A 13,436-nucleotide genomic window follows, 5' to 3' on the forward strand; every position below is an offset into this window, starting at 1 on the left:
ACAATGGTGGGGGATGTGTCCATAGCAGAGTGTTAATTCCCTAGCATTTCCAGCCTGTGTAGGGGCAGAATAGACCAGCTGTCAGAGAAAGTCGTCAGAAAAAGATGCAGCTCTGGCAATTGGAAGACTAGCCAGCATGCATGCATTGAATTAATGCACCCTAGGAAAAGAACGCCATCCATAACTGAAGGGAGTTGGTGCATATATACCTCAGTCTTCTCACACTTTGAGTGGGCTAATTCTGAAGTTACTGTTTTAAATGGTTTCTCAGGAATCCCAGTAAGATTAAGCTCTGCTCACAATGAAACTTGCTTGGTAATTCACCCTTCATTGCCTTCCTTCCATTCCCTGTCTCACTTCCCCAAATCCCTACTGTTTCCTGAAATCACTTTCTAAAATACACTATTTGCACTTTAATACTTAAGCCAGGATCTGATTTTGGTAGAACACAAACTCAGAAAAGTTTCCTAAAGCATAGGCTGAAGAGACACTCAAGTAGAGGGAGTATTATGTTCTATAGTTAATAGGACTCATTGTAGGAAAGGCAGGAGGAAGGAGACAAATGGGTTTAGGAATATTTGTGGACATCGACTATCTGTGTTTTCCCTAGAAAGCCAATCATTACTACTGAAAATAGATTACCTTATGTCCATGTTACTCTGACTAAAACTTAGGAAAGAAAAGAACCTCTACTGAAAGCCAATAAAGACCTGGGATTTTGTTCTTCAGATTAATATCATTTTTATCGGAGTTGCTTATGTTCATAACTCATCAACTAATTAAGTAAGGAAAAGCACACACATTCTCTTGTATCTTATGGTGTTAGAAAATATTAAATTTGCACTGCCAATTGCTTGGTTAATTAAAAAATATTTCTTTTCAGAGAATTAAAAGGTCAAATATTTCTATTATATTTTTTAAAAAGTTCATTCAAACGTTTATTTGTATCATAAGAGGTATAGCATACTATAAACTGGGAGTTGCTTTTTAAAAATTTTTTCAGTTTTATTAGCTGGTAAAAATGCAGAATAAGACTTAAAACGTTTATGTCTATTTAATCAGAATGATAGAGGTACACACAGTGTGAAATGGAGTATGCTTTTTTAAAAAACAATAAAACATAATAGGGAATGGAGAATAAAATGTACTCTCTGATAACCTTCATTGACCAAATCAGATCATAGCTAACTGACCCTTTGATGTCTGACCAGGTCTTAGGATAGTCTTTGAAATTCCTGGCATATCAGAGTTAAATAAATTATTGGTAAGCATGCTCTCCACATTTAAAATCATACCTTCTACTCCTAGGCCCCATGGAGTGGTAGATAGTATTTAAATATTAAGTCTGAAGAAGGAAATAAGAGAAGGGTCAAATAAATAAGAATACAGTGACATGACTCTCAGGAAGCTTATGTCTCAGTAAGGCAATTTAACTTAGAAAGCTCATTTTCAATTTAACATACATGGCAATGACAGATATTTTCTAAAATATTTTAGAAATATTTTATTTATTTTTAGAAATTTGTTAACATCAGTTTCCATTTTTCAGGCTTTCCCCAATTCAAAACTACATTATGCTGAATACTTTGTCCAAGCTTTAATACAATATAGCTTTGAGCTATCTTCATTTTTGAATTATCTTTGTCCCCTGTCTTTTACTGTTTTAAAACAATCTAGTAGCAAATCCCAGCCCTCTTCTAATTTTTCATTTGAAAACATCCTTGCATATTTTTGGTACACTTCACAGAATACTTTGATTACACAATGTCTACCATCAGCTTTTTCTATCTTGACTACCACATACTTATTCCAAACCCTGATTTTCTTTCATCACAGCTCCCTTGTGTTTTTTTTAATCCAATTCCGTGTATAAATCCTCTTTATTTTGGTCATGAAGGCCATATCATGGTTTCCTATTACATCATATATCAGATAAAAATTCTGGACTTTTTAAAGGTTCACAGACTTTTACCAATATGTACTAACTTACCTGCTTTCCCTTTCTTTGAGGTCTCAGCATATCTTCTTCTCTGATTTGAGGCAAAGTGTTTTTCATACTCCAGATGAACTTTTATTCCCAAACTAAATGTTATTTTTTTTCCTTGTTCAGTGGACTATAATCTATCTTTCATCATTTAAAAAGCACCAGAAATCCCAATACCTCCTAGATGTTCCTTGCAATAAAGGACGCGATGAGAAGGGTTAGTATTCTTTTCCATTCCCTTCTCTGTCAGGAATTAAATTTTATTCTATTCTCTTTGGTTATTGCCTCAGATATGCAGGTATTCTTGGTTAGAATATCATGGAATTACAGTGAAGTTCTTTATTATGCTAGCTTTTACTGAAACCATCATTCAGGTTGAAGTGCTATAGTGAAAAGTACAAGGAAGAAGCATCTTTGTTCTAGAAATCTAGCGAATATGTTTATACCTTTCCACATCTTACAACACATTTCACATCTTACAATACATTATTTCATTTGACCCTAAGACTTATGGGAAGTAGAGTTTCAGTCCCTGTTTTAAGTGCGAAGGAACTGAAGCTCTAGTGTACTGCAATATTCAAGAGGACAGACTTTGGAATCAGGAAGACCTGAGTTTGAATTATTGAGACAATATTTATACCTATGTGACTTTGAATTATTAATATCTCTAAACCTAAACTGCCTCATAAAATAGGGGCCGTAATAACTGTATGATATACTACACGTAAAGAGCATCACATGTAAAATGGATTGCTTGGCACATGGTAAGCACTTAATAAATAGCCAACATGTTAAAGGATTTGCCCAAGACACTTTCAGAACATGACTGCAAGGACTTGCAACCAAGATTTCAGGCTCCAAAGCCCATGTTTTTCCACTATCCCTAATTCCTAGCACACTGATTAATTAAACAACTAACTTGGTAGATGACCTTGAGCAAAATACTTCACTGAGTCAGTTTACTGATCTGTAAACTGAATCTTTTCAGACTTTCAGAGTCTATCGTTAGCTGTTATTTTTTTTTCTGTAGCGTTGTACACTTGAGGTTCAGATTCCCTATATATCCAAGATCTGTATAATCGTAAGCCGTGCACATTGCAACTAGTTTTATTCCTATATTCATACTTTCTTCAATAATTAGTTTTGTGTACACTCACTCAGCTGTTGCCTGTCTTTAATCTGCCTATCAGCGCCTCGTGAAGGGAAGACCCATATACCTAGCTTTATGTATTTATATCCTGGCTTGTTCCCGAAAGGATTAAAGGCAGCGAGTGACACTATAAGTTCCCTAACGATGTTACACAGTGCCACTAAAAAATACTCTTTTGATGAAACAACCCGTAGAAAACCGCCGATGAGTTGAGATGCTGTCTTTTACCTAACTCTTTAAAAAATAAAAACTAATGTACCTAGCTAGAAGTCCTGGAAGCATAAAGTTAAGGTTCTTCCTTCAGCCTTGACGCTGTCTCACCCGTTGTCAACGGTCACTCGAATGCCCTTCTCAGACTAGTCACAACTGTCGCCGCTCCAGCCCCGGCTTGACCGAGATCCCACCCCGCCCCTTCATTCCCTCTCATACCTAAGTTTCCTGATTGGGAAGGGGCCTGAAGAACCTTTCTCATATTCCCATTTTATTGGCTGGCACGGCTGTCAGTAATCTCTGCTTCCCGCCTTCTAGCCTAGCGTGTTTCTTAGACCCCTTGGTTTCTGCGACAAGCCGCTTGAGTTTGCCTGAGCCGTGTTGCCGGGGACCCGAGACCTTTCACCCCTCCCTACCCACAGGAGCGCCTCAGCCCCCGTCCCCGCCCCCGTCGCCGGCGCGCGCCCCCGGGTACGCGCTTAGCCCGCGCTCACACACGCACGCGCATACACACTCATATACACACACGCGCGCGCACACACACACACACACACACACACCCTCCCCCGCCTCCGGCGGGGCCCCCTCCGCCCCCGCAGGCTGAGGTATCAGCGCTGGGAGGCGGCAGCTGCGGCGGCGGCGCTGCTGAGAGGCAGGGACCCGAGCGCGAAGTGTGTGGGAGTCTACGAACTCAACCCCTCGCTACCCTCCCCTCGCAGCCATCCCCCTCCCTCCCCGCCAGCCCCCCCTACAAGCGGGAGAAATAATGAGCGAGACCGGGCGGCAGCAGCAGCATCGCCGAGCAGCCCAGGCAACGGCAGAACCGCACCGGCAGCAGCGGCGGCGGCAGCACCAGCAGCGGGAGCGAGCGCAGCGCTAGCGCGGCGCGGGAATCGCCGCGCTCCTTCCCGGCTCCTGCCCTCCTCCGCCGCTCGCTCCTCTCTCCGCATCCACCTCCTTCCCCTCCTCCTGCTCATTCACTCTTTCCCTCACTCTCCCCTCCTCCTCGGCTTCTCCCCGCGCCCCGCCAGCCCTCGCGCTCTCCCACTCCCTCTGCCAGTCCTCCCCGCTCCCCTCCTCCCGCTCATTCACTCGCCCCTCTCCCTTCACTCTCTCCCCCTCTCTCCTTTCTTCTCCTTCTTTCACCCTCCGTCTCTCACACCCCCTCCATTCCCCTGTCTCCTTTCTGACACTGCACTGCAGCTGCTCCTCAGCCCTGCCCCCTCCCCAGTGAGAACAAACCAGCAACATTGCTTTTTTTTCCTAAAGAGATTTCTATTGATCCGATTTAAAAAAAAAAAAACAACAACAACAACAAAAAAACCTTAAGAAACCCCAAACGCAAAAAAAAAGAAAAAAAGCCAAAACAAAAGGGAGAACCTTCTCCCCGTAGCAGCGGCAGGAACTGCAAACATGATGGCGGCAGCTCCCATCCAGCAGAACGGGACCCACACTGGGGTTCCCATAGACCTGGACCCGCCGGACTCGCGGAAAAGGCCGCTGGAAGCCCCCCCTGAAGCCGGCAGCACCAAGAGGACCAATACGGGCGGTGGGTATCGCTTCCACCTCCCCGCTGGCCCCATCCCCCGCCGCCCGCCCCTACCTCCCTCCCTCCCGCCGGCCTCCCTCCCTCCCGCGGCCCGGACACCTCCAGCCGGAACCCGGCGGCTCCCGCGCCCCTGCCCCGCGCCCCCTCCCCTGCACCTGCCCCGCACCTCGCCGTCCCGGACACATTTCCATTTCTCTGTTTATCATTCATCAAAATGGCGACCGGTTTTTCGGAATAGACCTATCTTTCCATTTAATCGGTCTAAAGACTGACCATTTAAATATCCTAGACCTGGGCAAGGGGGTCCGTTAAAGAGGAGGAGGATGACCCCCGAGTGAGGTGATGGCCGCCCGAAGATGCGCGCTGCATTTAACAGTCTGATAAAATAAATAAATAAATGGCACTTGGGTAGCGGATAGCAAATGATTGGGGCACAGGAGAGTTTTTCTCTCTTCATCCCCTTGCTTTGGGCCACAAGTAGTATGCAAAATCTTGATGAGTGCATGCTCTTACCGCACTTATATTGTCGTTGCAAATATCTCATTGATTTGTCTTCAGAGGTGTGCATACGAGGGTGGGGGTGTCTGGTACTGTGACTTGTTAGTTTAACATCCTGCGCTTCCTGGGAAGATGAGTTATAACGGGACCGGTATCGCTTCTTCATTTGCACTGGAGTCATCTTAACAATGCACCCAATGCATCGAGGCAGAGGTGAATTTATCTACAGCATGTACATTAGAGACGGATGGGAGTCTTGCGAATGGCACACCCGCAAAATTTGGAACGTTTATTCACATGAGGAAGCTGGATTTACCGGGGTGTTTCCTATTTAAGACTTGATCAGTTTGTCGGAAATTAAAGTTTATGGAGTTGGCTTTATTTTCTAAAACATTTCATTTCACTCTTTCTTGGTTCATCCACCCCCTCCGCTTTAAAAATTGTGGCTGTTTTGGAGAAGTAACATAATCTGTTTGGTCACTTTTAAGTGTATTTGATATAAATGACTCCTAAGCTTTTTAGTATTGGCAGAATTCTTCTTAACGTCCTTTAACTAATGAGCTTAAACGAGATCATGGTAGACTAAGAAGTGCTAAAGAAATACACCAGGATTAGTTAGATTTGCCAGTTCACAGCACTTTGAGTTATTTCCTGGCAGTTATTGCAGGCTTGGAATACACCCTACAGTTTGGGTGGATTATTTGGTGGGAGAAGTGTTTGTTTTGTATACTTTAAGTAGGATATAGGCAATGGCTAATTGTAGTCCTTAGATGTTTGCTAATGTCAAACAAATATAGCTCATCACTATTTACAGTCCTTTTACTTATTTATTTTGCAATATGTTAAGCGAAGGTTTGTCATCATATAAATCTCTGAAGTTTTGTTAAAGGGTCAGTTCATTTCATTTTACCATAGTAACCACAGATAGAATTGGAAGACTTCCATGTTTGGAATAACAACTGGAATTTAGTCATCAGTTTCTACAGTGCTGCAAAATGATAGAACATGTTTAGTTTTTAATTCCAAGTTTGAAAGTATAAATCCTACAAAATGGGAAACATTTTGTACCTATTTATTTTTCATTGTAATTGGCTTATTTTTGTTCTTTAAAAAAATTTAACCCCATATTTCCTGCAGCTATATGCGCAATGTTTTAATTGCTGTTTTTCCCTCTTGAGGGTGGAGAGGGGATACAAAGTTTAAAATTATGTTAACCAAGTATATTTCTTTGCATTTTTCAGAAGACGGCCAGTATTTTCTAAAGGTTCTCATACCTAGTTATGCTGCTGGATCTATAATTGGGAAGGGAGGACAGACAATTGTTCAGTTGCAAAAAGAAACTGGAGCCACCATCAAGCTGTCTAAGTCCAAAGATTTTTACCCAGGTAGGTGCAATGGTGAAGGGATTGTTTGATAAATCCCCAAGGAAAGAAAGAGAAGATCTACCTGTGCTGTATGTTGTATGGAAAGAAATTCTTAATAGTATAAACTTTATTTATCTATTGTATTTGCGGAAAATTTTAAAGTATATTTCTACTGTTGGTGTTATGTTTTGTTTCAATAATTGATATACTGTGTCTGATTTAGAATAATTACGAGATGAATCTTTTGGGTATTTCTAAATACTTCTTTCTAATTAGGAAGAAACTCTAAAATTTAAAGATAGAAACATGGACAGCTGGCATCAGGAAATAGGGTTCTTTTGAAGTTTTCAGACATCATTGTAATGACAATTAGTCTAGAGTGAATTCAGAAGAGGGGGTAGGAAGGCTTCTTAAAGAATGGACCATTTACTTCTAAATCCATTATGTACCTCTTTCTGCTTCACTGCTTTGTTTGTTGGCCCTGGAGTGAAGTAAAGAGGACAAGTGCTGCCTCTTCAGCTTTTTAAAATACTGCGTTTTTAATGTAATTGTGACAAGGAAATATATTATTATGTAAGAAGGAAAGTAATACTTCAAAATTTGTTATGAAGAGCTGTATTCGATTAAAATATGTTAACAGTTGTGTGGTACTATAACCTACTGGAAAATGACAAGTTTCCTAGGTGGTATAATTTTTTTTTTTTACTTTTCAGTGTGTGTTTTTTATTTCAAGTGTCATATAGTTCTGCGTGTTTTATCTTTTTCTTTTGTATCATTTTGCTACTCAGTATATGGGTTTTAAGTTTAACTGGAAAATCTGCATAATTGAATAGTGTATCTCTTAGGTAAAACATGAACTGATTTGCTTTTACCCAGGTGTAGCTTCTGCCTTTTTTTTTTTTATTAGTTTGCTTTATGGCCATAAAAAATATTTATTCAGTGCTGAGGGGACTGATACTGCTTTTTTTTTTTTTCCTGGTAGAAAAGAAGAGCTTATTTACTTTCAATGATGTAATTTCAGTAAGAGTTCTTTAACAGAGGATTTCTTTTTCATAGCCAATTGATTGGTGGTGGAAAATGGACCATTATGCTAGAGAAAGTTTTAGAATGGTTGACAATATCATTTAGTTATATAAGATAAATGTAATATATTTGGTAAACACTACAAATATTAAACTAAAATGTAATTTATTAGATATTCTGTCCTTCGAAAGTTTGCTCCTGTGAGTGTAGTTTTGTAGATGGCTTTCCTTGTCTCTGAAACTTTCCTTATGCATTAAGAAAGTTTACTAACATATTCACATTTGTATGTTTAAAAGATATATTATGATAAAAAAATCAATGTGGAATTGTGAAAACCTTAGTACAAATAAAAGCACTCAAAAGAGCTTGATTGCAGAATTAATAACGTGATAGTTCTAGGAAAAGAGCTGCAATGGTAAATTAAATTCACTGTCAATAGATGAAAATGAAATAGCTTTTTTGCATTAAACATGAGGTGGTATCAGATGTGCAGGGATGTTACAGAAAATTGGTGTTTATCAAGGATATTCTAAATAGTAAATTAAATGCCTTTTCATTTGAATATAGTTTATTTTCAGTGGGTTGGAAAGGGTGCACCGAGAATTAGATCTTTTGTTTTTAGTCCACTTAGTTATGCGTATTTTTCTTATTACATTGAAATTGCTTATTTTATTTATAGTTCTGAGACACGTTATTCATATAGAGCAAGAATATCCGTTGGAAAAAAATGGAAAACTGGAATGCGTTGAACAAAATTTTGTGTGTGTAGTGACGTAACCTATCAAATGCGATTTGAAATGTCTGGATAAAAGAAGGCATATACTCTCTGCCTGTAACAGGTGGAAACCAAGCACACACTGGAATCAATTTTAAGGATAAAATAAAGCCTTGTAATTAATAAGAAGCTGTATTAATTCTGAACACTTTTTATTTAAATGTGATATTAACTAGGTTATTACCTGTTCAGACAGATACATCTCTCTTCTTCTGATAGACTTCAATTCTAATAGTCTTTCTGTTCACACTTGACAACAGCCTGTGGAATTATCTGAGGTCCTGGTATTCTTCAATATAACAGCCTCTGAGCTACTTTCAACTTCTCATACTCAGATATATTTAAGGGATACTTACCTGCTCATCTCAGACAAAGTAAATTATAAAACTATGATTTATATCGCCGTGTTACAAGTACTTTCTTGTAGGATTATGCAATAATTTAATTGGAGGCCCATTTTTGTGTTTCATATATGTATTTATGACTCCTATTTGATTAGAATGAATATGCCTGATGTTTATTTCATGAAGAATTTTTCTGTTTCTCATTTGGTAAGACAGTGTATTTGGGGAAAAGTGTACTTTAGTTGTATAACCTAATGGATTTTCTCAAATCACCTAAGTTTTGAAACAGAATGTAATTGTGTTCAGAAGGTTTAGTTAAAATACTGATGTATCTAAGACAGATTTTCTTTAGGATATATAATGCAGGGTACAGACACACTTTGGGGATATTTTAGCAAATTTCAACTCAAATGTATGTCCATTGTTTTTATTGTAGCCAATATAGTCTACTCATATTTATCATATTTGTGCGTTTTTGGATTTTTTTGTTTGTTTTTTTGCTCAGCTTGGGTCTTTAAAATATCTTAAGCAACCTTGCTTTTTTGAGTAATTTTTGATACTTATGGTTGAAATCAAGAAAATATTTTATGCACATTAATTGGTATGATTTAGAATTTGTAGAACTCTGTATTGTATTGTGTATTTCAGCATGTCATAATAAATAAAATAATTTTGGGAAATTGTATGATGAGGATTGTAAAGTGCATTTTTAAATTACTGTAATCAGAAAGAAAAGATCTACAAGTAGACATGCTTTTTTTTTGCTGTGCTTTGTAATTCATTTATCTTTTTAAAAATCTAAATCTTACAGAATAATACTTATTACCTGTGATTTATGAATATATCTTTTTTTCTTACTTGATTAAGCCAGCTTATTTATTTATATATCTTTTTTATAAATAGGTTACCTAAAGTTGTTGCCTTGTAGTAAAAAAACAGCTTTCTCATTTTGGGGAATATATTACTGAATGCATTTTCAGAATGGCGATAGTGTTCTCTTATTCTTTTATTTGGCATCTGAAGATGTATTTAGTTTTGTTAATAAATAGATTGATTTTTTATTAAAAGTAATGCATGGCTCAGGTAGATAATCCAAAAAACTTATTGAATATGTATTGGTTAGGAATAGTAAAGAATTTATAAAATATATTTTTTCATATGTGCCTTATATTTTAGAATTCATAATGTACCTATTGTTATTCCATTGTATGACAGTAGAGATATTCATTATATCAATCAAACAGAAATACTTCACATCAAATGTGATCCAGTTTTCTAACCATAAATATGAAAACAGTGTAAGATAGAGACTAATATATGCTAAGATTACAGTGAAGTATTTCCTTTTATGGTCCTTAAGTTAAAATTTGAACTTATATTCCTAGATTTATCATAATCTTAGCATTGTCCAACTTAGGTGATGTTTTTTGTTTTGTTTTTTTAAATCACAAGCCATTTATATGTTAAAATTTTAAAGCTCATGAAAAAGCAGACTGTGACTGAATTTTTCTTTTAGTGAAGGAAATACCCAATACTACCTTAATTTTGACCTGGGAAGAATTCAATGGCCAATTTAACGTCCAGGATCGGGACTGTATAGCATAAGAATGATCATTTTTTGGAAATCAGATGAGTTGATAAAGTTTTAAAATAGATCACTTCTTTTGTTTACATTGTTGAAGGAAGAGTATTATATTGGTAGTATAACGGGAATATTTTAGTTACAGCTTTTAAAAATTGCAGTCTAAACACTTTGATCTAGATGCAAAGCACCTTAGAAATTTATTGATACATATTTCAAGGCAAAATTAGTAGGTAAATAGAGTTGTAAAAAGGAAAAATAAAGTAGCGTAATTTCTAGGATTGTTGAGTTTAATATGATGGTTATCATTACACTATGCTATACCTTTGATTTTAGTGTGATCAAAGAGTTTCTGACACATAATGTGTTTTTCTTTAAATCTTAAACTTGTAATATTTGTCATATTACCTGTTTTGTGGGTTACTTTATATTTTGTCTCTCTATACCCTTAGTTGGAGGAGGAACCATAATCTTTCACTTAGACATTAATGTCTCCGAAAATTTGCTGTATATTTAATATTTTGTTTCTCATTTTAAGCAATAGAAAATCTTAACATATGAAGGAATGTTACTGGCGTAGCACAATATATGTTAAAATTGTAAAGTCCAAAAGATACAATTTTGATACTTAATCATGTAAGCAAATATTTTGTAGCATGGGATTTTTAGAAAAATTGAATTAGCATTAGAAATCTTAGGTATTCAATTTATTTGATTCTTTTTTATTTCATTCTGATGTTATGTCTTCTATCACTGATTTAGTAAGTTGTGGAACATCATTTACACTGTTGGTGTTTTCATGAATTATAATGTATAATGTCACTTTGATATTTGCTATTTGAAGCCTTCTGGATTTTAGAAAAATAGCTCATTTAAATTTGTGACATTGTAAGGAAATCCATTACATCTAACAACATCGCCTTGCAAATATCATCCCCAAAAGATTTCAGGACTAGTTTAGAAATAGTGAACACAATTGGTGAAATAGTTCAGTATTTATGTATGGAAGATGTTTTGTCTAATATACAAGAGGAAGAACAATCTGCATCTTGGGAACTCTAAGGAGTATGTGGTATCACTAAAAACCTGACCAATAAACCACCCATCTTGAAAACTTGTCTATTTTTTAGCTATTTTGTTCTGTTTTGCTTTGCTCTGGCTTAAGAGAATTTTTAAGCTTTTCAATAACACGAATAACACTACTGAACACAGTTATGCCACTTGTTACCTAAAATTCAGTACCTAATAAACTATTTTTTAACCATAGAATTTAGTCTTGGTTGTTTTCAGTTTAGCAGAGTTGTTTTAAGCCACTTTTATGAGCAAGTGCAGCTTTTCAAAATAAAATTGGGGGGACAAGGGTGGGAGATTTGTGCTTGATTGCCATCTCGTTTCCATCTTTGGATACATCTCTAGCATAAAGTTAAACAACATCTGCAGAGATCTGACTGACAAACATCTCTCTGGGACTCATCATTGCAGCCCGCAGCAGGTGCATTCAGCTTGCAGTCCTTTCCAAAAAGAGGTTAGTTTGTTCTAACATTTATCAGTAGGCCAGTGGGAGCAAGTGACTAGAGAGAAGAGGTTGGTTGTCACTTGTCCAGTACTGGAATACTACAGGTAATTGGACTGGACTGGTGGGAACCACAGCAGTGTGTGTCTCACATTGCACTGCAGCTGCTGTGGAGCTTAATTAACCTGACCCTCAGAGACTGAAGTGTCATGGTATAAAACACAACATGCAAGAAATGAAGCAGTACTTTTCAGTACTTCCTAATGCTTGGGTTGGTAAAATTTCCATTTTCTTCATCTTGTTCTTAAAAGATGGCATCGGCTTTCCACTTTTTTATATGGAGATATTTAAAACTAAAATGATTTCTATGAATCTGATAGAACCCGCAAAAAAAAAAAAAAAAAAAAAGAGAGAGATGTTGCATAGAAGTAGGAAAACCAAACAAGTCGGAAGTATTTAAATTTCCCTGTTCCACAAGTACATTTTCAAATCAGGAGTGAGCAAAAATGAGTGGAGGTACATTGTAATTTTTTTATTAGTATTACCTTAGCTTAACATTTATTTATTCTTATAGGAGAAATAACCCATGTAAAATTAAGTTGTATCTTTTTAGCATGTTAGAGGCTTTAGCAAGCAAACTCTGCCCAATGCTTTGAAGTGTTTTAACAAATAAAACAGGTATAGCATAAAAACTCTAAAAAATTTAATCTGTCATTTATTTCTCTTATTTTAAATTTCTTAATCTATTGGAAGACTGACTTCAGAATGCTTCCAAGACATACATAGAAGTTTCTTGTCTTCTAATAGTGTTTCTACTTATTGTAGGGGTCTTATCACATTGCTGTTTTATTAATTGCCCTTGAAAGGAAACTAATTCCTAAGGTAAAAAATGTCTTTAAATTAAATCTGGTAAATTGCTATACAATTTTAAAACAATTCTGATTTAAAAATATCATTTGGAATCTTGTGAAGGAGTTTTGTAGTTTTGACTTTTCTATTAGTTTTACTAATTTGAATTTTTTGGTCTTTATTGAATATAACCTGTCAATTACCAAAGAGTACTTAAGTTTTGGAGTTTGTACAGATTTTTTTGTAACCTATATGCTTTTCTTGAAAGAATTTTTACCAGTATTGCCAGTAACTATTTGATTCTGAAGTTACTGTTTGCAAGAAGTCTGTTAAAGTTTATTTTAATTAAATTATGAATAGTTAATAATTTATAATTATAGTACTCATGGGAAATAAGATTAAAATAAACATCTCTAGAAGTTAAGAGAATCATTCCCACACTCTTAAACATTTTTCATTTTTGACACCTTGGATAATTGTTTTCTTATCAATATAGAGATGATTCTTTAAAATTTCACATATATACTGTACCATCATTTTTAAATTTTTGATAAAGAAGATAATTGAATATAAACATTTAGGACTACAAAGTACA

The 13,436-nt window shown here is 36.5% G+C and overlaps 1 protein-coding gene across 5 annotated transcripts in view; it reads left to right on the forward strand.

Annotated features, from left to right (window-relative positions):
- The first annotated feature begins 4,757 nt into the window (after positions 1–4,757).
- The window catches only part of NOVA1 (NOVA alternative splicing regulator 1), a 150,695-nt gene continuing 142,016 nt past the window's right edge, over positions 4,758–13,436 (forward strand). For 2 of the 5 annotated variants that reach the window (XM_021695457.1, XM_021695458.1), the window contains exons 1-2: positions 4,758–4,893; positions 6,633–6,776. In XM_021695457.1, coding sequence (XP_021551132.1) covers positions 4,758–4,893; positions 6,633–6,776 — 280 coding nt within the window. Of the gene's footprint in view, positions 4,894–5,579; positions 5,605–6,632; positions 6,777–13,436 lie in introns of those variants that run through there. The other 3 variants (XM_044917989.1, XM_044917990.1, XM_044917988.1) reach the window with 2 other exon arrangements.

The sequence above is a fragment of the Neomonachus schauinslandi genome, chromosome 9 (assembly GCF_002201575.2).
Source record: "Neomonachus schauinslandi chromosome 9, ASM220157v2, whole genome shotgun sequence".
Classification (NCBI taxonomy): Eukaryota; Metazoa; Chordata; class Mammalia; order Carnivora; family Phocidae; genus Neomonachus; species Neomonachus schauinslandi.